At 41.7% G+C, this 26,502-nt stretch overlaps 2 protein-coding genes across 6 annotated transcripts in view; one reads left to right on the top strand and one right to left on the bottom strand.

Annotated features, from left to right (window-relative positions):
• The window catches only part of SPAG17 (sperm associated antigen 17), a 241,090-nt gene extending 227,542 nt beyond the window's left edge, over positions 1-13,548 (top strand). For 2 of the 4 annotated variants that reach the window (XM_042993867.1, XM_007075678.3), the window contains exon 49: positions 4,441-4,631. The gene's annotated coding sequence lies outside the window, so the exon portion shown is untranslated. Of the gene's footprint in view, positions 1-24; positions 395-4,440; positions 4,632-13,435 lie in introns of those variants that run through there. The other 2 variants (XM_042993865.1, XM_015534639.2) reach the window with 2 other exon arrangements.
• WDR3 (WD repeat domain 3) overlaps positions 1-26,502 on the bottom strand; it is a 31,019-nt gene that overhangs the window by 1,523 nt on the left and 2,994 nt on the right. For both annotated transcript variants that reach the window (XM_042993869.1, XM_042993870.1), the window contains exons 3-25: positions 25,593-25,802; positions 22,728-22,846; positions 20,553-20,631; positions 19,588-19,683; positions 18,524-18,637; positions 18,216-18,317; positions 17,674-17,771; positions 16,702-16,809; positions 15,952-16,182; positions 13,504-13,597; positions 11,568-11,669; positions 9,912-9,997; positions 9,387-9,522; positions 8,633-8,689; positions 7,259-7,359; positions 6,929-7,040; positions 6,345-6,479; positions 6,027-6,077; positions 4,980-5,045; positions 4,391-4,483; positions 3,873-3,920; positions 2,931-2,974; positions 1,156-1,284 (exon numbers count right to left, since the gene is read on the bottom strand). In XM_042993869.1, the coding sequence (XP_042849803.1) occupies positions 1,156-1,284; positions 2,931-2,974; positions 3,873-3,920; positions 4,391-4,483; positions 4,980-5,045; positions 6,027-6,077; positions 6,345-6,479; positions 6,929-7,040; positions 7,259-7,359; positions 8,633-8,689; positions 9,387-9,522; positions 9,912-9,997; positions 11,568-11,669; positions 13,504-13,597; positions 15,952-16,182; positions 16,702-16,809; positions 17,674-17,771; positions 18,216-18,317; positions 18,524-18,637; positions 19,588-19,683; positions 20,553-20,631; positions 22,728-22,846; positions 25,593-25,802 (2,411 nt within the window). The remainder of the gene's footprint in view (positions 1-1,155; positions 1,285-2,930; positions 2,975-3,872; positions 3,921-4,390; positions 4,484-4,979; positions 5,046-6,026; positions 6,078-6,344; positions 6,480-6,928; positions 7,041-7,258; positions 7,360-8,632; positions 8,690-9,386; positions 9,523-9,911; positions 9,998-11,567; positions 11,670-13,503; positions 13,598-15,951; positions 16,183-16,701; positions 16,810-17,673; positions 17,772-18,215; positions 18,318-18,523; positions 18,638-19,587; positions 19,684-20,552; positions 20,632-22,727; positions 22,847-25,592; positions 25,803-26,502) is intronic.

Genomic DNA, 26,502 nt, shown 5'->3' with positions numbered 1-26,502 from the left:
ACAAAGGTTTGTTAATATTTCTAGGGAAGCCATAGCAAAAAAGAAGATAGTCACTGACGAGAGTCGAACTCTGACCTACAGTACCAAGATGACCTCAGTGAATTCATGTTCCTCGATGCGTAACTCACACTCATGTGTGACCTGTCACAGCTACTTGTAAGGCACTAGCCATCTCCAACCCTCTGATATGCTGGAAATATTCCTAGTGTTTCCCTTAAGATCAGAAACCCCGATTTAGTACCTATGCCAAGCAGTAAGAAATTATTAGCAACATCATTGAGTGCCAACTTGAGGCCTCATCACTTGCCTCAAATTATAAATATGGCAAGAGACTAACATAAACATATCCCTGTTCTTCTATTGCTACTATCTTGATGGAATAAAAGGAACACAGGATTAAGAGTCATGAAAACAGGTCAATTCAAATACGAATTCTCTAAATATATCTGTTAGTTTTTTAACTCTTTGGTATTGGCTGATGAGTTTATATCTTGTCTTCCTAATAGCGTTTCAAGGAGTGTTGGATCTGTCTCTATTCCCGGTCTCTGCTGTAACAGCTGGAGACTGAGGGGGCAAAGATACAAGAGTACACTCTTAAACTCCTACAAACACACTCTTCTCAATTACACATTAAGAGCAATTCTACATATTTAAGAATAGTCTAATAAACATATTTCCTTTGTTTGCTTACTTCCCTCTGGATATGCCCTGATGTTTCCATTTGTTTCTAGAGACCCAGGAAAATAAAGGCACTACTCCAGACGATGCTGTTAGGAGGACAAAACCAAATCCTTTTGCTTACACTAAACAGTTAAACAGACACAACGAATGAGGCCAACTGGCCACTCGGTACTGGGCTCTCAGCAAACTGACCAGAACCAGAGCTACTGCAGCCTGGAGGCTTATGCCTACTAAGCATCCCTGAGCAGTGCTCCGCCTCATTACTTAAAGAGATGGGCCACCATGTCCCTTGTTTAAGGACAAGACTGATTCCACAGCATAAGAAATAATTTATGTCACACAGCAGTGAAATCCTGTAACCATCTCTGAGTCTCAAACATCGGAGCTCCTAATTCCAGTGTGGACACCATCAGTTAAAGTAGCACTGGGGCGGTCAGGCCGAGTAGACACGGTACTCTTTGGAAAGCAGGTTACCTGAGCAGAAAGAAGAGGCACCTGCACAGAAGTTCAATATCAGAGCCCAGCTGGATGAATTCATTAAAGAGCTTCAGGACGTCTGGGACGTAAGAGAAAGGCAGCACAAGCAGAGACTCTTCCAGCTCGCTGAAGACAAAGAGAATAAACACTAAAAATGCCACATTTCTTAACCTGCTCAATTTTAAAACTTCTACTGATTTTTCTATGATTTTATGTTTGAATAGATCTTACCCATTCAGAGTTAAATTTAATATTCGTTTATATTCTGGATGGTTCCCTCTTTTCCATGTTTTGTTTTTTACATTTAATATTTTAATCTATTTGATGCATTCTGGTCCATGGCACGATAGGAGAATCTAACTGTTTTTCCAGAGTAACTAATTTCTCCAAACTCTTTGGTTGAATGTTCCGCCTTTACATTATGATACTTCTTTTACCATGTATTGAATCTTTACATTTCAGACTCTCTTTCAGGGCTTTCAAGTTGGTCCTCATGACTGACTGATTCTGACAACAATCCTGTAGTATTTTAGTTCTGCTAATTTTATAGCTTTTTAATCCAGGAGAATCTAACTCTTGCTATTCTTCTGGTTTGTTTTACTTTTTTTGAACTAGTTCTAATATCATTTCATCAATTCCAATTCCAAATCTCAAGAGGACTTCAACTAGAGTCACCAACCTGTAAATTAGTTTTTTTAAAAAAACAAGTAAATCTTTAGAACACAGAATCTTCCCTTCTAGGAATGTGTAACATTTCCATTCATTTAAATTTTCTTTTACGTTTCTCTAGTGAAGTTTCGTCATTATCCTCAGGTCTGTTTACTTCTTGTTGTAAGGGACAGATTTAGATATTGAGAATTGTTATGACCTATCAGTAGGTCAAACTCATAAATAAAACCCAAAGGTAAATCACAAACAAGAAACATGATCCTAAAAATACAGAACAAGAGATATAAAGAATTTTTAGAAACCAATGAGAAATTACTGAAGAGTACAAGAAAGGGAAACTAAAAATTCACAGGAAAAAAAGACAAAAGGCCAACAAATTCATTAATAATTGAAAGAAATTAATATAATACAATACTACCTTTTGCCTCTGAAACTGGCAAAGAATTTTTCAAAGCCTGGTAAAAAGTCATTACAAGCATTCTGGAAAGTAATTCCGCAACACAGACCTTTAAGGAGCTCATGCCCATTGATCAGTTATTGTTATGCTAGGATTCTTATCTTAAAAAACAACAACGAAGATTTCTATGTAAAGGTGTTCACAGAAGCACTACTGCTAACGGCAAAAATCAAAAGCAAATCCAATAGTAATTATCCATGCAATGAGTGTTTTGATATAACACAACGAATTTATTTTTGAAGAATATTGGTAACATGAGCAAACGCTCAGGAAATATTCTGTGAAAAAGGACAGGATACAACATTATATACAGCAGGATTCCAATAAAAATAAGCCATCGGAAACACACAATCAGAAAAGGTTACCAGTCGGTACTTGTGACCGATGATAGATGCTTTCATTACTCACAATGTGCAGTAGCACTACCCTTCATTTGTCCCTAAAATTTCCCTTCATAGTTTAGGAGGAGCCTCCTGGCTCTGCCTCAAAAAGAGCCTTATTATAATGTATTATTTTCCACCAAAATGCTGACATAGTTCAACTTACATGGAAAATAACCATCAGTTATAACTCCTGTTTATCTCATGGTCAGACAGGCAGTCAGTAAATGTTAGCTGACAAATTGTAACCATACACTGGGACTCACCTCGACTTGATCCCTTTAAAAATCTCCAACACATAAGCTGAAGGCTGTAAAGGAAGCACAGCAGCCTTAGTGATGCCTTGGGTTGGTTTCTACGGAGGCTCCCTCATTCCTGTCTCCTAAACACCAGGGATCCCGCTCACATGACAAACGGGGCTCTAAGCGGGCAATGCATGTGCGGGCTTAGAGTCTGTCACATTTGGGTTCGCAGTCCAGCTCTGCCACTCCCCAACTGTGTTACCTTCTATCTGTGAGTCAGGCCAGTTTCCTAGCAGTAAAATGAGGCTGCCCTGACTCACAAGTTGAGTGCGATGAATGACACGTGCATGGAACGTACTGCAGACTGCTCGATGTGCACACACTGTCCCATTTCTCCCTCCTCCTCTATCTGACTGACGTATGCCAACTTTTCCTCCGGAAAGCTCAATTTCCAAGTTCATTTACATGGACAGAATCTGCAAGAGGGCTTTGGAAACTGGACAAATAAGCACTAGAAAATACGAGAATGCCATCCAGTCCAACCAAAAAGGATGGCTTGGAAGTTACGCTAAAATGGTCCTTTTGAAATACTCAACACCACGGAAGACAAAAGAAAGTTTTAACGGCAAAGTATTCCCCAATACGTCCAGCCTCAAATCATGCTTCTTGAGGGGCGCCTGGGTGGCTCAGTCAGTTAAGAGTCCAACTCTGATCGTGGCTCAGGTCATGATTTCACAGTCCATGGGATCGAACCCTGTGTCAGGCTCCGGGCTGACAGTAAGGAGCCTGCTTGGGATTCTCTCTTCTCTCTCTCTCCACCCCTCCCCCACTTACACTCCTTTCTCTCAAAATAAACAAACGTTAAAAAAAAAAAAAATCATGCCTCTTCACTTCCTACTTTGCCTCTCTTGTCCCTGAAAGTAACCTCTGAGTAACCAGGGGGAAGCTGTTAGACACTCTACTCACAGAGATGTTGCCATAGGCCATCAGGATGGGGTTGATGGGAAGAGGAACCTATGAAGAAATTATTAAATCACGTCATTAAAAAACAAGACTTGGATAGGCACTATCGCAGGGCGACAATCATACTCTAGTTTTGAAAAGGGAAACCCTACAAATTGAAAGAATATAAAACAATGACCAGGCCTTTTAGTTTTAATAGTGCTGATGAATGAGTTGGGACAATATTTTATCTGGAAATCTGGAATGGTTACAGTGCCTCTGCAACCAAAGCAGCAGAAGGAGTTTCTACCCAATATAATGGTCACCTCAGTCTGGAATTTCCTCTCTTTTGTTTTCCATTAAAACCAAGCTTCCCTCCTCCTAGGCCCTCAACTCCTTCTTTCTAATACTTGAAATAGGAAAGACTATTACATTTATCTCATTTGCAGTTCTAAGTCAGGAAAGTCCTAAAATGATGGTTTTCATCTCAGGAATTCCATTTAGACACATTTCTCAGAGTGTAACTTCATGGACTATCTCACCTCTTTCCCTGCAGCTTTACAAATGGCTTTGTGTTCCTTCATTTTTGCAGTTTCCTCTCGGTATAGCTCGACAGCCTCCATGATCCTCTCAGCCTACACAGATGGCGACAAAGGACAGACATCATTGCCACATGCCCCATCATTCTGGAACACTGCAACCAGAAGACCTGACTAGAGAACTACCAGATAACTTGAATCCGTGTAATAAACACGTGTCAGTAGAGTGCCAGACAGACACTTGTAGACGTCTTTGGTTTTTCTTTTCTTTCTAATTTATGGGGAGGACACTAAGCGTCTTGGATTCAGGTGAGACCGTATGTACGTGCACTCAGGGAGCAGGGCAGCTCCCGGCACCTGAGAGGTGCCGCTTCCAGAACACTGGAAGAATGAGCTCTCCTTTCTACAAACCATCACGGACTTGGCACTACTTCTGTCCTCGGTTACAAGGAAGGAAAACAGGGGTTATGATCTCCACCTACATATTTCATCAACTTTTCGCCACAAAAGGGCTATCTGGTTGACAAAAACTTTTCACTGAAAAGTTGGGATCCTCTTTAAAAATGAGATACTACATTCTGTATCAACTTACCGCTTTGACCGTTTCAATAGTTTTCTTTCCAGTAAAGTAATTGTCACCTTGAGTCTCTCCTGGAACCTGCCAGAAAAAAAGAGATCCTTGACAATACTGCTGAGAGGCATTACAGAACCAATTAGAGGCACCTGGGTGGCTCAGTAAGTTAAGCATCCGACTCTTGAATTTGCCTCAGGTTGTGATCTTGTGATTTGTGAGATCAATCCACACATCGGGCTCTAGGCTGACAGCGTGGAGCCTGCTTGGGATTCTCTCTCTCCCTCTCTCTGCCCCTCCCCTGCTTGCACACGTGTATGCGCTCTCACTCAAAATAAATAGACATTAAAAAAAAAAAAACAATAAATTAATCATATCCAGAAAAGAACAGACATCACTATAATAATGGTAACATGGTGTTACCAACTACTGTTAATAGGGTACTTACTAAGTGCCAAACATTGGCAGGTATTTTATATTCATTATTATGAGAATATCCTATTCTACAAAAGTTTAAAGAGAATGCCCAAGGGAGCCTGGGTGGCTCAGTCAGTTGAGTGTCCGACCAGGTCATGGTCCCAGGGTTGTGAGGTTGAGCCCCCACTGGGTTCCACACTGAGTGTGGAGCCTGCTTGGGATTCTCTCTCTCTCTCTCTTTCTCTCTCTCTCTCTCTCTCTCTTTCTCTCTCCCTCTACTCCTCCCCCACTAGCATGTGCTCACACATTCCCTCTCTCTCTAAAATTAAAGGCAAAAAAAACCCCACAAATTCCGAAACCTTTTGATTTTTATTTTTGTTCTATGATTCCATGAGGCCTCCTTAAAAAATGAAACAAAACAATAGTGAGAATGACAATCATGCATTACCAAATTTGGTCAGTCATTTGTCCCTCAAAATCAGGCTATACAGTTGAATCAAACAGGACTGCACAGACAGCGTCCTGCATGAGCTGGTGATGACTTCAGTGTCTGATCCTAATTCTAATTCCATTAGAAATTCTTGAAACTAAAGTAAATTCGAATAAGATAATCACAGGGCTCAATCCCAGAGTCCCAAAAGATTTACTTACTACTGGCTGGTCTTCTTTGGCCACGCTCTCCTCATATTCTGCTTCCCTTTGCTGTCAAGAGAGAGATAGAAGTCAATCTGGAAGAAAAGACATGGTCTCTACATGAAGTGAAATGAGACTGAAAAGCTGCTTCTTTCAAAATGCAGTCCCCTAATAGCATCTCTGTCTCTGTGTGGCTGCTGAATCAGTGACAGTAGTGCTGGAAACATCTCCTGGATTCGCACTGGCTGAGGGGTGGCCACACTAGACAGAACGCCGCGGCTGGGACAGCAGGTCAGATACCCACCAGCACCTCCGTAACCAAGCCTAAGTCCTTACCATCTCCCTTTCTTCCTCAAGAATAAGAGGCTCCCTTGTTCTCTCCCAAAGTCTCAGAGATTTGTCATGGGACGATGACACAACATAGTCTCCACTGGGGCTTACAGCCAAGCACCAGATTTCCTGGTGGTGCCCCTAGAGAGAAAAGAAACAAAAACAAAAACCCTGAGAAGAAATACCTTATTCATTGACCGATGCCTGCTCTACATCAGTGGGAAGTCCACACTTGATCTTAAAAGTAGTTCTGAAAGGGGCGCCTGGGTGGCTCAGTCGGTTGAGTGTCCGACTTTGGCTCAGGTCATGATCTCACAGTCTGTGGGTTCGAGCCCCACATCAGGCTCTGTGCTGACAGCTCAGAGCCTGGAGCCTGCTTGGGATTCTGTGTCTTCCTGTCTCTCTGCCCCTCCCCAACTCATCCTCTGTCTCTCTCACTCTGAAAAATAAACAAACAAAAAAAAATTAAAAAAAGAAAAAAAGTAGTTCTGAAGTACTGAGTACTGAGTAGTAAAGTTCTGAAGTACTGAGTACTGAGTAGCAAAGTTCTGAAGTACTGAGAACTGAGGAAACTAAGCAGCAAGAGTCACCTCCAGAGTCTGTATGTGTTCAAATTTGTCCGCATCCCACTGCTTAATCTTATGGTCCTTCCCAGCGGTGAAGAAGAGGTGGGACTTGGGTACGAACTGGAGGTACATCACGCTGAAAAGTGAGAGAAGGGAGCAAATGTCATCAAATTCCACATTAGTGAAGAGTCTCATGCACATAGTTTTGAAGAGCTAGTTCTAGAATGCCTGATTATTTATATTTTAGAATTTTACATTTATGACTGTCTGAAAACACCAAAATAATAGACACAGAGGCACAAGGGAAATGATACAGGTGACGCAAAGGGACGTCTTTGAAAAGACAGCACCTACCTGTCATCGTGCGCAAAGAGAGACTTGTGGCAGTCCCCGAAGTCCAAACCCCAGATTTTCACGTTCCTGTCAGCAGAGCCAGTGGCTATTAGTGTCCCATCCTACAAGGAAGAGAAGTAAACCGTTACTTTGCTTGACTATCAGAAACTCTACAATTAGACTACCCAGAACATTTAACCCACTTTTTCCGGAAACAGTAAAGTCAATACCAAACAATTAATTTCATCTATCAAGAGCACCTATTTCTTTGCTTTTATCTAAGGTTGCCTTTAAAAGCTTGTTGAGTGAGAGCAAGAACTCTGCGGCTCCAGTGGGTTTGTACTGCTGTAGGGTGGTGGTGTGCCCTGATGTCAGTTACCTATTTATGTTGTTAAACACATAGGAAGAATGTCTAATCTCTGTCCTAGGATTTGGGGGAAGAGGGAGGAAGAAGGAGAGAAGAGTCTGGGAAAGAACCTACTGGAAAGTTTGCAACCCAGCCTTTTATCTCATGTTCCCGATCTCTATTTCTCCTATCTTTCCTATCTCAACTTCTCATTCAAATGGTTGTCAACATAAGAACACCGGAAAACGGGGCACCTGGGTGGCTCAGTCGGTTAAGCGTCCGACTGCAGCTCAGGTCATGATCTCATTGTCTGTGGGTTCGAGCCCCACATAGGGCTCTGTGCTAAGCTGCTCGGAGCCTGGAGCCTGCTTTGGACTCTGTGTCTCCCTCTCTCTCTGCCTCTCCCCCACTCACACTCTGTCTCTCTCTCTCTCTCAAAAATAAACAAACATTAAAAAAATTTAAAAAAAGAACACCGGAAATACTGTGTGACACCTACCTACTGTTAACGCATGGAATTCAAACAGCTAGAGCATGGGGCTGATCCCTTTCACACAGACTAGATCGTGTCTTTAAACACATTATTGCCACTCTTAGCCATAACTAGACATTGCAAAAATATGATTTTGGTCAAGAGACTAAAAGTATACAGATAGTGCAAAATATGGTAAGTGTCCAAATACGAAGCCAAGTTCCATCCTCCTCGCCAGCATTATCCTTCAGAACAAAGAGGAAGCCTTTTTTAAAATCATATTTTAGGGCGGTCTACCAATTATAGTATTTTAGACAGCAAAATACTATCTGGAAAATCCACAGTGGGGTTAGTTTTAAGGATTAATTAAGACATTTGTGAACATATTCTGAAAGTACTAAAGTAATATACATATTTAAGGTACAATTATAACATATGTCATTTTATGGCTATTTTGGGTGAAAGATTAACAACAGGATGAAAAAAATACTCTGAAGTGAAGATAGCAAGCCAAGAACTAAGAAAGTGCTTTAGAAAAGACAACTTGTTTCTGAGACATTGTTTACATTTTACTTACGTAAGAGATGTCCATGCATATAACAGGCAGTTTGTGTCCATACAGTGAGAGAAAAAACTAAGTATTAAAAAAAAAAAAGAACAAATAATTCACATCTATCTATAAAATGTAGGCACTGTTTGTTACAAGTGGATCAAAAATATAACTTTAAAATATAATAAACACTGTTCTGGATTGCTTTATATTTCCCGAGAAGACAAACCACTGAAGGCAGCTCAGCCTGGGTCCAGCATGCGGACCCTGCATGCACCTGCCACGAGCGCTGCAGTGCAGTGGAGCCCGGCATGCCCCTGACGCCCACTGCCTCAGGCACAATAGGGCACAGGGACGTTCACGGCACCTCTCAGCTGAAAAGACTTTGGGCCCTCGCTTCACAACAATGTTCCCAGGCCAGATCCAGTCCTGCCGACTCGGGGCCCAGGGCCCAGTAATCTTATAGTTTTAAAAGCAACCCAAACGATCCCGATGTATAGCCAAGTGTGGAAGCACTGCCCGGGAGACCCAACAACGCTCTTAAGCTACTGGCTGCAACAGGATTTTCTGAACTTACGAAATATAACTTGCCTCAAGCAAAATTTATGAACCAAAGGGTTCTTTAAAACCTGGCTTTCCTAGTGCACCTAAAATGTTTTGATTCCCGTATAAATTTTTAGAAACCTATCACTGCTGGGCACAGTTAGGGCCACTTTACAGTCTCAACCCAACCAAGGTCAGTCAGAAAGACAGAAACTATTTGCAGGCATAATCACTGTACCTTTAAAGTGTCAACATAGAAAATTTTCACAGTACAGTCCAGCAAAGAGACAGCCAACAGCTTCTGATTGGGAGAGTAACTGACACAAAGAACATCTTCATCTAGTTGCAAGGTTCGGGTTTGTTTCACAGAAAGTCTAGCAGGACAGAAAGCATCAAGGGAAAAATTAATAAATGAGGGCTCTACAAAGGCAGACAAAAATTCCAAAAAGTCCCTGGAGCACAAGAGAAATACACATGTTGGGTGCCTGGGTGGCTCAGTCGATTAAGCGTCCGACTTCCGCTCAGGTCATGATCATGCAGTCTATGAGTTCAAGCCCTGCGTCGGGCTCTGTGCTGACAGCTGGGAGCCTGGAGCCTGCTTCGGATTCTGTGTCTCCCTCTCTCTCTGCCCCTCCCCCACACATGCTCTGTCTCTCTCGCAAAAATAAATAAACATTAAAAAAATATATATGTCAAAAACCCATTCAGTAGTTCCCCATTTTCACTCTAAAACAAGGACACTAATTAAAAAATGTCTACTCACCTCTTCTGGGTACTATTCTCATCTTTTACCAACTCAAAATCCCAGAACTTGACAGATTTATCTGCACCACCTGTCACAAAGCCACGCTGAAAATCAAATGACATTGCAATTAAAAAATATTTTGTTACGGAAATTTTGATAAGACGACATCAAAATAGCATAAAAGACCATTTGTATTTAATGGCATGGGAGAAGAATGAAGAAAAACGTGGTTTCCCTAACCCCTCTCCTTGCTCTTTTGGGGCGGCAGCCACAGATCTTATTTGTAAATTCCTAGCAGGAGCTAATGTAGACAGTAGCTAGGGGAAAGTTCTAGCTATACTTTCGTTCAGCATCAGGAGGACTCTGAACACTGTAGGGTCTTTTGCTCCACCTAAGAAAGCACCAGTCAAAAGAAGTTGCTGCTAATAAAATGGTTTGACAAATATACACAGACTAGATCATCTAAATAAGTTCATTCAAAGTATTTCTCAGAAGGGTATAAATTTATTCTTGCAATGTCTCTGTGTAAAATACATTTGAAATTGTTTTCTAATATCAAGAAAATCAGTCCCATCGCATTGTAGTGTTAAACTCTATAGAACATGGGTCAGAAAGCTAGATCGCAAGTGTTTATTCTGCCATTTGAGATTTGTAACATAGGAAACAACCTTACAAGGACCCTTGTGATGCTGAAATGACCAAGACTATCTAGCTTCTAAAACCATTATGAAAGAATAAAGGGTAAGATGGATATAAAAATACTTTGAGAGGGGCAACTGGGTGGCTCAGTCAGTTAAGCGTCCAACTTCAGCTCAGGTCATGATCTCAGGGTTCGTGAGTTCGAGCCCTGCATCAGGCTTTGTGCTGACAGCTCAGAGCCTGGAACCTGCTTTGGATTCTGTGTCTCCCTCTCTCTCTCTGCCCCTCCCCCACTCATTCTCATGCTCTCTCTCAAAAATAAATAAATGTTAAAAAAAATAATAAAAATACTTCGAGAGATAGAATCCTAGATGTTACTACTATTTAAACTTTAAATGCTGTTTTATTCTGACCACAGACGACGTAACCTGTTCTAACTTCCAGATTCCGTTTTTTCCAAAAACAGCTACTTTCAGTAGATGGTTTGCCACTATTGAGAAGGTTCAAGTGAATGGGCCACAAGCTCTTATTAAAGTATTGTCAAAAAACATCTCAAAATGCTGACCAACAGCACCATTACTAGAATAAGCATACAGTTCTCCAAGGTGACCCCTCACAAGGGAAGCACCCTGTTACTGACTTGAAAGGGCTGATACGTTTGCTACAAACACTAGACTTCTAGCCTCGGGGATGTAGGGACTGAAAGAAGAAACAGAACGTCTACTGCATCCTCTGCACTTCGTTGCCCAAGGAAATAGTTCCTTTTAGGAAGCAGCACAAAGCACTGGTAAAAATCATGAGGCCAAGTAATCTGATGTCATGCAGCTGAACGAGAATTCACTTGCTACGACAGCTATCCGTATTATCAGGCACATGATATGCCACCACGTAGAAAATCTCATGATTAGACAAAAAGTTGGCTTTCTTTAAAGATATCCTGAAGAATCTTTGGCAGGCAGCAGGAAACGCTGATGCAAACAACGGGAAAGGCAGCTAGTGTACTGAAGTCTGGATCCAAATGTCTGGCTTAGTTACCTGATCTGGAGAGAGAGACAAGGACCACAGAGCTCCATCGTGTGCATCTACTGTCTCCAGCAGATTTCCTGAGGCCAGGTCATAAAGCTGCAGCTTACCCGTCTGTGGAAGACACAAAATGAGCACAGCTCCAAAGAGCACACCCATACCCTCTAAGATTCATGCCTACACAATTTAGATATGGCCAACTGCTTGTGAATGGAGCGCATGTTTCATGTGGTTAGTGAGGCCGCCGATGCGCCGAGCAGTCTCTGGCAGGGTTGCTCTGCTGCCCAACGACACAGAGCCTGCGGCCTCACAGTACTGGGCTCGTCACTTTCACTGGTCCCTCAACTTCAGAAGGGCAACAGCATGGCCAGAGGCAAACCGGAAGAAACACAGCAGCAAATGCTCCTAAAAACCTTTCGAGTTAAAGCAATTTTAAATGGTATCTGGCTTAACCAACATTTCTCCATCTAGTTTTGGTTTCCTCCTCTCCAGTACACTGACAGTGAGAAACAGAAATCTACCTACAATGCTAGGGAGGGCAATGGACTTAAAAATAAACTGCAAAGGCTTAGAAAACAATGAGACACACTTCCTGTTTAGTAATTGGGATATGCCGCGGTCACAATACCAAGCGAGGAACACACACAGCGGCAAAGCCCACTCTATGATGGGCTTCTGCAGGGGAAGGGGGGTGCGGAGAGCATAAGATGGAAGGACTGGGGTCCCAGGGCTGACTACTGCTGAATTCACCTCCAAGAGCCCATTTTCTCATCTGCAAAATGGGGCTTATAGCAGCAACCTCCTAAGCTGTTGTGGGCGTTAAATAAGATCACGTACGTTAAATGATCAGAGACTGGGCTGGGATGTGGGGACTGCACTTTAGTCATACAGGTAGGTGGACCTGGAAGGTACTCACAACATGCTTTCCTAACAAAAACAATACAGGGACGTTTGCTGAAAGAATGAATGAAAGATGAGAGAAACTTTTAATTGGAATTTAATGTCCATTCCAACACTGACCCTAAAAATCTCTCTAGCTTATTTTACACTTTCAGCTGGGCAAAAAATACCCATTGTGATACACAGGATTTCTAATAAAGTGATCACGTGCACACAGCACTGGTTTAGGGGGATAACGATGACAAATAACTTGCAAAGCACGTTTTAAAGTATTCCATGACCTTATTCTCCCTGTGCCTCTACTACCAGCTCTTAGTCATTAGTTATTTGCTGTGAGTCAGTTTCTGTGCTAAGTGCTTTACCTACTGTGACGTAGGTTATTCACCCCATTTTACATGAGAAAACCAAGGCTTACAGGAGTAGGTAATGTCCAAAGTTCTCACAGCTAGCAAGTGGAAAATCTAGCACTCAGACGTAGGCCCATCTAGTGCAAAAGCCACTGTCAAAAAACAAGTGTCACCATCCTATTATACAGATAAGGAAACACACTAAGAGAAGTTTGGTGACCTTGGGGGAGAATCTGAACCCAAATCTGTGTCTGCTCATTCCTGCATGTCTATCTTCCAATCTGATTAGCAACTGGGAATGAGGACTAGTCAGTCTGTCTCCATTGAATGCTTCCATCTGCCAAGCATGACACTAAGTACTTTGTATATTTTATCATTAGTCTTCTTAAAACAACTACATAGGTGCTCATAAAAAGATGCGTGAAAGGCCGATCACCAAAACATGGACAGTGATCTCAAGGTCGTGATTGTAATTTTATTACTCATAACATAAGGTTTGATTTTTTTATAAAATAAAGAACCTACAACTAAAAAGAAAACTCCTCAAAAAAAAAAGGGGAACCGACTACCAACCTTCACATATCATCCAGCTCTAATACATTTCTAATACATTCCTGTTTTGTGCAAAAACAGGAGCCAGAATTCTCAAACAACTTTAAGAATATCGAGAAGAGCCTCCAGAGTGCGAGAAGTCTGTTTACCTTTGTTCCTATGACCACCTGCCTGTCACCAGGTACGAAGAACGAGCAAAGCGCGTATTCACAGGTCATGGTGCGAATGCACTGTAGCGTGGCCCTGTGGGAAAGAAGGAATAAAGAACTCACACATTAAGAAACCTGCCTCCCCATCTTAGAGGTCAATGCATACGTTCAATACACACCTAGCCACAGACTTTGGTTCAAACCTAATTATAGTCAAGAGAGAAAAAAATTACATGGCACCTAACTTTATTTTTTGTGTAGCGGCCTCCTAATCCCAAAGAACAGAGATTATGTAACAGGAGGGCATAAAAAAGCATATGCTGGGCTCAACGGAGCCCGCTGTGCCACTATAAAGATGTGAGCCCAGAGGATTATAGGCTGAATTAGCATATTAATATCTCTGCAAGTAAAGTTCATTTTATTGGACCATAAGCATTCATCCATTCAACAGATAAACATCAAATGCCCACTTCAATCAACAACTTACTGAATGCCAAATGCTATTCTAGGTGCTGGCAATATAACAGTGTGTTGAACAGAAAAGAGGTCCTGAACCTCATAAACCCGAACATTCTTTAGGAACGAGGCAGCCACATGCTGGCCTATCCAGTGCTGGCAGGTGTTCTGGAGAAACCATGCTGGTCAGAAGGGAGGAGGAGGGTGTCCTGGTCGAGGGCAGGACTGTCATTTGGTGAGAGACAGGGAGAAAGCCTGTATATAATGGGGAAGATGGTTCTAGGCACAAAGACCAGGAGCATAACCGCCACCACAGGGGCACGTTCTTGCTGCGTTTAGGGGATGACAACAGGCCAGCACGCTCTAGAGCAGCAGAACGGGAGTGGAGTCAGAGGGGAGGTTTGTGAGCACTCTGGTGGCTGTGTGGAGAGACTGCAGAGGGTGAGGCACACAGCAGGGAGACCCGTCAGGAAGCTATCGTGACAACCCCGGGGAGGAAGGACAGCGGATGAGGCTGGTGGCGGCCACACAGGTGATAACATGTGGTCAAATGCTGGCCATGTTCTGAAAGTAGAGCTGACAGGACCCGCTAGTGAACGGGGGCGGGGATGGGGGAACGGCCCTGAGCAGGTGGGTAGGCTGTCAGAGAAACAGGATCACAAGCATGGTTTGGGACATAAAACCTTGACATGCCCAATTAGACATCCATCTTACTTAAATGTAAGGGTCTGCTGTTCAGGGAGAGGCTAAAGCTAGAGAAACATTTATGCATGGTGAGTACAGAGAAAGCAGCGTAAAGTGACTGTAGACTGAGAAAAGGTCCAAAGACTCTGCCCTGGAAGTAGTCAGACACTTGGAGGTCAGAAAGGTAAGAAGGACCCGGCACAGACAGAGGGAACAGCCAGCAAAGGAAGAGGAAGTAATGAGAGTCCAAGGAAGTTATCAATTCAAGGAGAGAGTGTCACATGAAGCTCTTGGGTCACGGGATTCAGAAACATGAAGATCAGTGATGAGGTGACAAGAGCTGCTGTGGCGAGACAGTGGGGACAGGCCTAATGGAGAATGGAGACAGAATGGAGAAAAGAAACCAGAGGATGGGCTGGCTCTGGAGAGACTGAGCAGGAAACGGGGCATTACTTTTGAGACGGGAGATATTAGAGCATATCTGTAGGCTGAGGGGAACGATCCAGTAGAGCAGGCACGTTACAGGTGGAGGAGGAGGACCAGCGCTCGCAGGGAGCAGAGGAAGAACCTCAGGTACATGTCGTGGGGAACTCTGGTTAGGAGCACCACCATGGTAACAGGAGGGAAGACGGATTATGTGGGTGTAGATGCAGCCTAGTTGGCAGATATGCTGGGAGCATGTGAACGTTTTCTAGGATTCCGTTTTTTTAGTGAACTAGGAAGCAAGCTCACTAGCTTATAGGTGCTAGGGGTGTCTGGGGTTTGAGGAGACAACAGGTATAGAATAGTCATCTAGGAAAATCAGGAATGAGAAATTGCAGTCAAAATACTGGGCAGCACTAACAGCCTATTAGAACTGAAGGAACAGGCAGCACGTTTGTGCATTTTCCTCGAGCCAAGTACAGCGACAAGCTTCACACGTGGAATAAGCTTGCATTTTTTGGGCACCAAATTTAAAAAGGCAACTTTTCCCACTCTAAACTCCACACGCCTACAGTTAAGATACGTTCTGAGGGAACTGTAGGTAGGGCCTGAAGAGACTAACAACCAACCATCAAGAGTACTCAAGTCTGGGGGGCCTGGATGGCTCAGTCAGTTGAGCGTCCGAGTCTTGATCTTGGCTCAGGTCACGATCTCATGGTTCGTAAGATCAAGCCCCATGTCAGGCTCTGTGCTGCTCTGTCTCTCTCTCTCTCTCTCTCTCAAAATACATAACTAAACTTAAAAACAAAAAAAGCGTACTTAAACCTAATTCACGGGGAAAATCACACGACTGGATAAAGCTATGGAGAGCACCAGTTCACAAACCTGTTCCATATCTTCACGGACTCCGCCGCCGCTGAAAGGATAGCAATGTTGTCTGAGCTGAAAGACAGAGTCCGCACATCGCTGCGATGACCCCCGATGGTGATTCTGCTCGTCCTCACAGCCTGAGGAGCAGGTGCAGATGGGCTCAGCGAATAGGACTCCACCAAGTTGTTCTGCAGTAGGAAGACCGCCTTCAACTCTCCTTGAGGCGAGTGAATCAAGTCAAAGGATCTGCATGAGAAAATAATTCATAAATGTTCTAGCTACCATCTTCGCTCACAAAGTGAACGTTTTCTAGTAGAACGGCTTCACCGTGTCCTCAACCTAAGACATTTGAGCAACTGTAAAGAATTTTACAAAAAGTGCTCTGAGAATTGGACAGTCATTGAGCATAGGCTGTTAAGTCAAAGAAACCTGGACTCAGATACTGAATCCGACATATAACTTGCTTTTGTGTGTATAATCTTTTAAGTGACCATAAATCCTTTTGGAACATAGGGTACATGTTTTTCTTTCTAAATAGCAGCAGGAAAGAAGACTAAACAAATAGAAAAGGTTATTCTAATAAAACAAATATGAGATGATGAATAATTGGCCCATGCTGAGGGCAGATATCCCATGATCACTGTCTCCAAATATATAATTCCTCTAGGCTGCTTACAAATAGCATAAAAAAGCTAATACAACTTTGTAGCACAATATTTCTATAATGCTACTTTCAAGTACTTCAGATACTTTATTTTTACTCACTTGATTTTGGCAGAAGTTTTGATATTAGTCACCCGTTGGATTTCATCTTGCAGAGTCATTTCAACATTGACTTCAAGGTCTTCCTCCTCCCCTTTGGAAGAATTTAATCTAGAGAGGGGGGAAAAAGACTATCATGCTACTACTTTTCTAGAAGAATCTTTGCAATTACTTGAGTCAAGTTCTGTGTGATCCTGGGAGTCACTTAACCACAGGATTACCGTGAGAATTAGACAACACAGTGTATGCAGAAGTGCTTTGTAAACTACGGTGTCATAAATACAAAGTTTTATTCCATTTAACAGGTACCCTCAATAAATGGATTCTGAAGGCAACGGCCCATAAAATTTCCCGGGCCAAGTCTTTGTAATTCAAACTATCCCAATGATATGTTTCTAGTAAACTTTCTTTACTTCAGAACTTTTTACAAGATCCACTAACCTGTACCTATCAATCTAACAATGTCAGATAAACCAGAGGTCTCAAAAAATTTGCCAAGTCAGGTGTCTTTTCCTTTGAGCCTTGCTAAATTTCAACCATTGAGGAAACAGTTACTGTGGTTATTATAACAACCTATTCCAAGGTTATTTTGCCCCCAAATGTCATTGCTACAGTCTTTCTCCTCATGACCTCCACTGTTAGCATTATGCAACCCAGCTTCGCTCTGTACGGGCTGCTGTCACTGAAGACACCTGCCAGCCTGAGAACAAAATCATTTACAAGCTATTTTTACGAAATCTGTACAGCTTTTGTAGTTCCGTATGGCTCTGAGCTCAAGACTCAGGAATGTACTATGAAGTTGTACCGTGGAGCAGAAATTTAAAATTTGGACTATCAGTGCTACACAAAATCTTCTCTAGCTTTTAACAGTAATTGCTAGCAGGGTAATCACTTCCTTAAAGAAGTTTTTCTATCAGGGCTATGTGGCCCACCCAAGATATTTTATTAGTAGTACGTATTTTTAAAAAAACTAACTTTGCTTTCTTTCTAGCTTTTTTCATCTTCTTATCCATTTTCTTCTGAACTTCCGCTTTGGAAAGGATGCAGAACACTTCTAGCACAGAATCGGTTCCCTAGAAAGGTGAAAGTTGACGTGAGTCCAGGAAAGGCAATTTGTAATGTAGCTTTTTCTCACTAAGACCTAAACAAGAATGTTCCTTCAGGGCTTCCTGGTTGTATTAGCTGGGACAACTCCCTCTCTCTGGGATTGTTGGTTCGTGTGTAAAGTGGGAATACCGCTTCCTATCACAGCATTGCTCTCAAGACCAAAGAGGAAGCTATTGCCATTAAACTGCTTAGAAAGTACACACTAATGCTTGCTAACGATAAGGACCATCACAGTAACTATGACTGTGTTATGCTAATAGAAGCTAGGGATCCTAAGTCTACACAGCAGCACATACAGAACTGTTAACACGACTGGGGGAAACGCAGTCTCTGCACTGAATGTGAAACAAGCACGGTCTCTGAGAGGGAACAGCCCATCCCTATTGTTTTCTCTGACGACTGGTACTCACGTGGCAAGCTAGAATCCTGCCCGTCCTGTCTACGGCAAGGTTCACGACTCTGTCCCTGCCCTCCCGCATGATGGAACCAGCTTTTCTGCACGTAAGGATGCGCTACGGAAGAAGCAAAGGAGAAGGTGAAGGTTAAATGCAAGTTCTGTCAAACCTCTGAAAAGATACGATTCTAAGAAATGCGGGTGACAAAGGTATTTCCTAAAATGATGAGAACTGCAAATTTTTAAATTAAAAAATCTCCAATTCTCATTGTTCCTACGACTCAATTCAAATGAAGCTTAGAAACAAAAAGAAAAAAGAATTACGTCCTCAGGAGTTTCATCTGTCTCCGGGGTACCATCCCGAGGCTCAGGTGTATCCTGTATCCCAGGGGGAGACCCTCTGCTTTTCTTGGGGTCTGGTTCTTCTAGGTCATCCATCTGTTTTATAAAAATAGGAAAATAAAAGCTGAAATAATGTGTCCCAGCCCTAATGACTTAGAAACCTATCCTCATGGCCACCGGTAACTTCCATTTAGGGTTCTCTTTGATCAAACCTCTTCAATGGTAGGACGTTTACTAGAGTATTTTAAAAACTGACTATAGCAAATGCAAACAAAAGTGTTCACTATCCTATCTCCAATAACTTTCTGAAATGTATGGACTATAGCTAATAAGTTATTAACTTAATCTAAGATAAAAAAAAAAAAAAAGGTGACTGACTTTTCATTAACTTTAAAAACTTCTTAGGTAAAAGAGCTACCACCATATTGTGGAGGAAAGATTCAAGTCTGGAATTGAGAACGACAGAGGCAATAAAACCTACAGAGGTTATATGTTCTCCTTTAAAGAAGCAACGATACAGCCTAGACTACTGCAGTAGAACCCACCAGAACAGCTACTGAACACAACACTCCACACCTAACTCCAGCTAAATTTGAGGTCCATAAACTTTTTTCCACACAAAATCTTTACGGATCTGAGAAAGTAACAGATCTTCTCAGAATATATTTTTATAAACACATGGAAATTTTACACAGATTTTTGTCCGAGGGGAAAGGGCCACACATATTCTTAAGTCCACCCACGGACACCCAAAGGTCCAGGAATTTTGTGCTAAGAGTTCCACAAAGTAAAAGATTAGCATTACCAGAAGGTGTAACCCTAAAATTATCCTTCTTCAAACTCAAATGAATGAGGGCAATGGCACTAATAATGAAGAAAAAAAATATCTGTTTAGGAGTTGGAAGTTATCAGTGATAGAATTCCTTCTAGTACAATGAGAAGAACTCAATGATTACATCTGATTCTAAATTCGATGAGCCCATGAAGCAGGGGCTTTAGCAGGGCTGCTAAAACACAGCGCTGCCCATAATCAGAAAAGCAATTACCTCCTGTAGGTAGGCTATGTCCCACGCCCTCAGCTCACTGTCGGAAGACCCAGTGATGAGTCGCTTTTCTTCTGACACGAGAACCAACCCCCACACCTACAGGGTATAAAAAGATCAAACAGGATTTTTAAGACATTCCAGGATATATGATGTGGCATTCCAAAAGTCTAAGTATACTATCTGTAGCGAAATCCCTTTGGAATTTACAAAGCTAATATTAGGTAACCTTTTCAAAATACTGAAAGAAATTCTAACCTTTGGAAAGAAAAAGTGGTCTGTGGTAGAACAGAAGTTTCTTTGTAATTTCCTACCCTTAAATTTACATAATGGCTGTTCAGCACAAATCGATCTAACTAGAATCCACTCAAAGGACGATTTTAAGTCTGGTACTTCTTTGTTTCAGCAGTGCCTTGCAAATAAAAGGTACCCCCATTGATGTCTACTGTATAATTTTCAGCCTCAAACATCTAAGAACAATATTGTTGCGAGTCAACAAAGAATCTAGTTTGCTTTTCATCATCATTAATTCCAGGTATGTTTTTGAAAGCCTGGTGAGAACAAAACATGGAGGAGGATACAACGATCTAAAATACTCCCTGCTCTTCACTGAAAATATGTATGTTCAAGTGACTCTTAAAATGGCCACGTTTGCTGTTTACGTGTCACCGGACCAGGCACTGTACAGTGTCATTAAACCCCCCTACAATCATAAAGGTGGACACATTACTTAGAAGCAATGAAACTCCTATTCGTGGGTTAAAAACCTATCCAAGGCCAATCTTTACTAAATCCCGAAGCAGCTGTATCTGCTCCCACGGCCGGCACTTCCTCCACCGCACCAACCTCTCTGTCTCTCAGGACAGCATGCAAGGATTACTGGGAGTAGTAAAAACAAAGCAGGAGAGAACACCATCTTTTCTTTCTGCCTTGCCATTCTTTCCCTGGGCCCGTGACCCTACATGTACCTCAGTTCGGTGGCCAACCATTGTTTTAAAGCAGTGCTGGGTGTCAAGGTCCCACCATTTCACCAGGGTATCTTTCCCACTAAAAAAAGAAACGAGAAAAATTTTATGAGGAAAAATCAGTAAACAGGACATCAAGGACTCATTTGTTGCCTTCAAAAAAATACACACAGCAACATGTCTAATGCTACTACTCCTCCTTTTTTTAAAAAAAAATTTTTTTAATGTTCATTTATTTTTGAGACAGAGAGAGACAGAGCATGAACAGGGGAGGGTCAGAGAGAGGGAGACACAGAATCCGAAGCAGGCTTCAGGCTCTGAGCTATTAGCACAGAGCCTGACGTGGGGCATGAACCCACGGACCATGAGATCATAACCTGAGCCAAGGTTGGATGCTCAACCCACTGAGCCACCCAGGCGCCCCTACTCCTCCTTTTTTTAAGGAGGAAAAAATCCTAACTCCATGTGGCTATTAGGTACAAAATACCACGTTGCACCTGAGAGCACAAAAATAACCTTGAATTCAGAGTGATGAGGCACATATCACCTGTGTGATGGACCTGTGGCCCACCATTTCGAGCATGGCAGCATCAACCTTTTCCTTCTGTCAGCTGTCTGACACAGAAATACCTCGGATCTCTTCTGCTCCCCCATCTCCCGCTTCCAGCTGGTCTCTATGCCGCCTCTGTGAGGCCTTCACTCCTTCGAATTCATTTCTGTACACAAGCCTGAATTTCAGTTCTACTGCCTGAATTATTTTCATAGCTTTTCATCTGATCTCTTTGTCCGTTCCCGTTCCTTCATTACATCCAATAAACTACTATCAGATAATCACAACTTTTTAAACTTACACTAGCTCCAGGTTCTCTATAGAATCAAAATCAAATTCTTCAGCACCATTTTCAAAACCTCTCGTTAATTGGCTTCTGAGTCTCCCTGCCAATGAGCTCTACTCCTCCTGCCTCAAACACCTCTTCCCTGCTTCTTCACTAATATAAATCCAATATAATTCTCCTTCATGACCAAACTGGAAAAAACCAAAAGACAAAAAACCCAATTTACGAAGTCTTTCGTATAAAATCCCACCTCACTGTGTTATTTCCTTACTTTTTTTTTTTTTAACAGTTGACCCCTGTACAATGAGGGGGCTAGGGGGCACCGGCTCCCTCACCCCAGTGGGGTCAAAAATCAACATACAACTTTGACTCCCCCAAAACACTACTCACATACAGCCTACTGTTGACCGATAACATAAACAGCTGCTTAACGCTTACGTTGTATGTAATATGCATTCTCACAACAAAGCTAGAGAAAAGAAAACATTAAGAAATCATAAGAGAAAACACATTTACAGTACTCCATTTATTGGAAACAACACACGGATAAGTGGACCGGCCCAATTCAAATCTGTTGTTCAAGGGTCAACTGTTCGCTGAGCTATAAAGGGTACAATTCTAGTGGAACCTTAGTCGTTCTCTCATAGAACTTGTGTTATCTAACAAGACACACCAATGGGCCATCCCACAGGAACTAACCCACCAACGGTATGCCATTCAGTGCTCCTTCACAACTGCTTCTGAGTCATTACTAAAGTTCTTCTAGTTACTGCTGGCAAACCTTAGGATCCCAAACTTCCCTGGGTGGCCATTCCTCAGGACCAATAATTATTATAGAAGGTTGAGCCATACGAAATGGCGGATATCATGTTTGACCTACACAAATGGAAATTTCAAATGGCTCAACCTAAGAGAAGGGTTACGTGTAGAGCACGTCTGTTCTCAAAAGGCAGGCAGGAATTCAGGCACTTGGTATTTACACCAGCCCACTGCTCCACATTCTGCTTTCCTGACTTTCTAGGGATCCAGAAAGCAGACAGCTCAGTCTATGAAAGGCATGTCAAGGTTTAAGGAACATGGAAAAGCTAATGCCAGGGGATAACAATAACAAATCAGAAAAGATACTTTAAAAATGCTAGAAACAACTCTGGATAGCTTCTATGATACCACTGGGGAAAAGAGGGAAGGACAGAGGAATGCAGAGGGCAAAGGAGGAAGCGAGCACATGAGCCTGAGGAGAGTGCAGAGAAATGAGGAAGGAATGAGGCACATTTCCTCTTTGAAACCCTCTCTGATGCATTCACATAGGAAAGAACTGGAAACGAAACTGTTATTTCTTTACCTAGTAACTAGTAGATTCTTTTCTCGTAGAAACAATGCTTGTGTCACGGCGTCCTTGTGCCCCTTCAGACGGTAGAGGCCACTTTCATTGATCACATCCCATACGATAGTATCTGTGTCCTAAAGGGATCAGATAATACAGAAGAATTTTCTTTACCACAGTGCCTTGAGAAACAATAGGATGTAGTATTTTTACTGCAAAGGTGATATAACAGAAAACTGTAGAAAATCTGGAAACACATACAAAAAAGTACAGAGGGAATAAACACCAGTTAATTCTACCACCCAGATGTAACCACTGTTGCAGGTATGCTGTTTTATAATGTTCCAATCCAACATCCAGATTATTTTTAGAAAACTGGGATCATGTTATTGGTAACATTTTATAACCCCCCCCAACTTTTTCCACTTAAAATATTTCCATTTTTCCACATCCCTCCAGACTGTTCTCGTTTTCAATGACCATATAATAATCAATCCTAAGGATATACCATAACCCATTTAAAATTTTTTGTTTTAACCACTTAGGTAGTTCCCAAATTTCTATCATAAATATGTGGAAATGAACATTCTTGCACAGCAATCTTTGTACATACCTCAGATCAGAATACTAAAAAGGGAAATTCTTGGGTTAAAAGGTATTAGTTTTCAAGTTTGCAATTCATTGCGACAAGGTGATCTCTTTAACTTGCACCAATCTGTAGGTCCACCAGGGATATGAATGACAAGGCCAGTTTTCCCATCCCTTTGGCTCTGGATATTATGAGCTTTTCAAAAACCACTGCCAACTTCAGAAGTTAAAAACGCTGTCTCAGTATTTATTGGATTTGCATTTCTGAATACTCACAAGAAATTCTGCACATGCTCTACAGTGATTGCTGGCCGTTTGTACCTCTCTCGAACTGCTAGGTCACGTCTTTCATCCTCCTTAGGGTCTTACCTTTGGCTCGTTTGTAAAGTTATTATGAGATGAACGCTATTAATCCTTCCTATACTGAAAATATTAAATACGTCCCCTTTTTCAATGTCTTTTAACTTTTTTTCCAGTTTCATTGAGAAATAACAATCATACATCACTGGATAAACTTGAGGTGCATGTACACCATGACAGCAACAGGTTCAGCTAACACCCATCTTCTCGTACAAATACAACAAAAAGCAAAGAAGATAAAAGGAAAAAAAATTTCTCCCTGTGAGAACTCAGGATTTACTCTCAATAAGTTTCCTATTTTTTTTTAATGTACAAACGCTTTAAATCTAAATATTCAAATCTATTGATCTTTTCCTTTGTAATTTCTTTCTTTACTGACATGCTTAAAGTCCCTTTCTACCTTAGTAGCAGATACTTACTTCCAGTGTATCTTCTAGTGTACTTAAAATATCACTCTTTACTATTTAAGTTTCTAATCTGTGACTCATTTTGCATATGGCATAAAGTAAAGCTTTAATTCAAAACTTCCCCCTACATACTGAGCCAATTGCCTATACTATTTCGTGAGTAATTCATCATTTTTATACACACCAGAAACATTATCTTTAAAATATACTAATTAGAAACATGAGAGTGGATTTGAGTCTGGGATTCCCATTTGGTTGCAATAATCTACCTATTTTTGTATTGATGCCAGATTAACACATTTTAAATTATGACTTCATAATGCATTTAGTATCTGAAACCTCCTAAAAACATCTAACTCTGAAAACAAACAAACAAACCTGAAGCCCTGTTTTATTATTCAACTTTCCCAAATTTCTGGTGTTTTTGATTCATTTGTTTTCCATTCATGCTTTAAATAATTTGGTCATGTTCTCAAAAAACAACAAAAACTTGTGAGATATTTAAATTGCTTTATCTGTATAAGTGAACTGGAAAAAACTAGCATCTTTGTCTTCCCATTCAACATGGTTTGTATCTCTATTCAAGTCTTCTGTTACATTCTTCAGTATGGTTTCATAGTATCTTTCTGTTATTTAACCTACTGTTGTCAATGCAATCTTTTTTTTTAATTTTTTTTTTTTAACATTTATTCATTTTTGAAAGGCAGAGACAGAGCGCGAATGGGGGAGGGGCAGAGAGACAGGGAGACACAGAAACAGAAGCAGTCTCCAGGCTCCGAGCTGTCAGCACAGAGCCCGACGCGGGGCTCGAACTCACGGACCGCGAGATCATGACCTGAGCCGAAGTCGGCCGCTTAACCGACTGAGCCACCCAGGCGCCCCTGTCAATGCAATCTTTTATACTGCATCTTCTAAACTGAAGACTGTGGACTTTATTGGACTTAATGGCAAAGAATGACCCCTGTGTCTCTCCTTGACTCATCTGTTTTTCCCCTAGTGTACTGTTTTAAGTAGCACTTCCACAATGATGTTACATAATAGTTATCTGGGGCACCCTCATCTTGCTCCTATATTTAACAGGCTTTTGGGGCGCCTGGGTGTCTCAGTCGGTTAAGCATCCGACTTCAGCTCAGGTCATGATCTCACGGTTTATGAGTTCCAGCCCCACGTCGGGCTGTGTGCTGACAGCTCAGAGCCTGGAGCCTACTTCGAATTCTGTGTCTCTCTCTCTCGCTGCCCCTCCCCCATTCACACTCTGTCCTGTCTCTCTCTCTCTCAAAAATAAACATTAAGAAGATTAAAAACAACACCAACAACACCAACAGGCTTTTATCAGAGAACGTGATAGGAAATAAAATGAACCACCCAATTCATACTCATCCTTCCCCCTTTATTTCCACCATCTATACTGTTCTGTACACCAAAAACCCACTGTTTCACCCATCAGTTTTTGTGAACAACCAGCTTCAACATAAGCCTTATAGTCCTTTACTAAATCAAAATCTGGGCACCTGATTCAAAGTCTCACCTTGGACCCAGAAGCCAGTCTGCCTCCTAGCTGATCATACTTCAGGGAAGTGATGGCTGCCTTGTGTCCATTGAAGGTCACATTTCCTTCCCCACTCAGGAGACTGAAGATTCGGATAGACCCATCCTCATAACCAACAGCTAAGTGCAGCCCATCTGGGGAGGGACACAAGCAAGTGACTTCTTGTTTAAGTCCCTGAAGGATGAGGATCTGCAATTGTAAGAATCATAAACGATGTACAGGAGTTAAACAGGTCATCAAAGGAAAAGTGTGGGAATAATCAGGGACAATAAAATTAAGAGCGTCGATAATTCCAGATCACTCTTATGAATGATAATAAAATTCGACAATTCATCTCAAGTTCTTTAATAGAGGAATTATTATTTGTGCTGGGCAATGAAACACTCAAGAAAGGGTAAAATTATATTCTCCGAAGCCCTACATTAGCATAATAATGTGCAAAAGTTTCCCAAGTGATAAATTACTAAATCCTTATCCTATGTTAACACCAAATGACTTTCCATATAGGGTTATTAAAACATCCTCACTTTAACTGAGCCCCATCTTAAAGAAGTCAATCTGTGTGCCACTAGAGTGCTGTATGGTTTATCCCCAAGAAACTCTGGGTGGCAACAAGCATCAAAGTATTAACCTCTTGGGAGTCACATTGTAAGTGGACAAGATCAAAACGCCTCAATTTGGTTTGGCAGAAGTGGTAGGTTTAGGGAACTCAGTCACAAAGTATCAAAACCTAGTTTAACAACCTTGGGCCTCATCTGTAGAAGTGAGAAAAAGACTCGATCAACATAGCTGAGTAATATTCCTTTTAAATGGCTAATATTTTATAACTGGTTGCGAGGCCAAGTAGAAGAACTTGAAAAATAAAGAACTGGCAGAGAAAACCAAACAT

Source organism: Panthera tigris, chromosome C1 (assembly GCF_018350195.1).
Source record: "Panthera tigris isolate Pti1 chromosome C1, P.tigris_Pti1_mat1.1, whole genome shotgun sequence".
In the NCBI taxonomy this organism is placed as follows: domain Eukaryota; kingdom Metazoa; phylum Chordata; class Mammalia; order Carnivora; family Felidae; genus Panthera; species Panthera tigris.
This window is presented reverse-complemented; position numbering and strand designations above follow the sequence as displayed.